The 233-nt window shown below is 60.1% G+C and overlaps 1 protein-coding gene across 1 annotated transcript in view; it reads right to left on the reverse strand.

The window, feature by feature from the left end:
• The window catches only part of LOC104408188 (lymphocyte antigen 6E), a 5967-nt gene extending 5744 nt beyond the window's left edge, over positions 1-223 (reverse strand). Inside the window, exon 1 of the mRNA XM_010017750.1 lies at positions 169-223. Within this exon, the coding sequence (XP_010016052.1) occupies positions 169-220 (52 nt within the window). The 5' untranslated portion in view covers positions 221-223. The remainder of the gene's footprint in view (positions 1-168) is intronic.
• Positions 224-233: the final 10 nt, after the last annotated feature.

Genomic DNA, 233 nt, shown 5'->3' on the forward strand with positions numbered 1-233 from the left:
AGCACCTTTGCAACCCTCAACTTCAGAACCAACCCTGCAAGACGCAGCACACAAACACACACCCCATCAGCTCCCAAACCCAGGCTTGGGGAGGGACCGTGGCACCTCGGGAAGAGGTTGGCGATGATGGTGGTGGGTAAGTAGCGTGAGCATCCCTCTCGCCCTTACCTTTCTCGACGCACAGCACCGCGGCCAGCACAGCGAACAGAAGCGCCTTCATGGTGCGACGGAGG

Source organism: Nestor notabilis, unplaced genomic scaffold (assembly GCF_000696875.1).
Source record: "Nestor notabilis isolate BGI_N333 unplaced genomic scaffold, ASM69687v1 scaffold9160, whole genome shotgun sequence".
In the NCBI taxonomy this organism is placed as follows: domain Eukaryota; kingdom Metazoa; phylum Chordata; class Aves; order Psittaciformes; family Psittacidae; genus Nestor; species Nestor notabilis.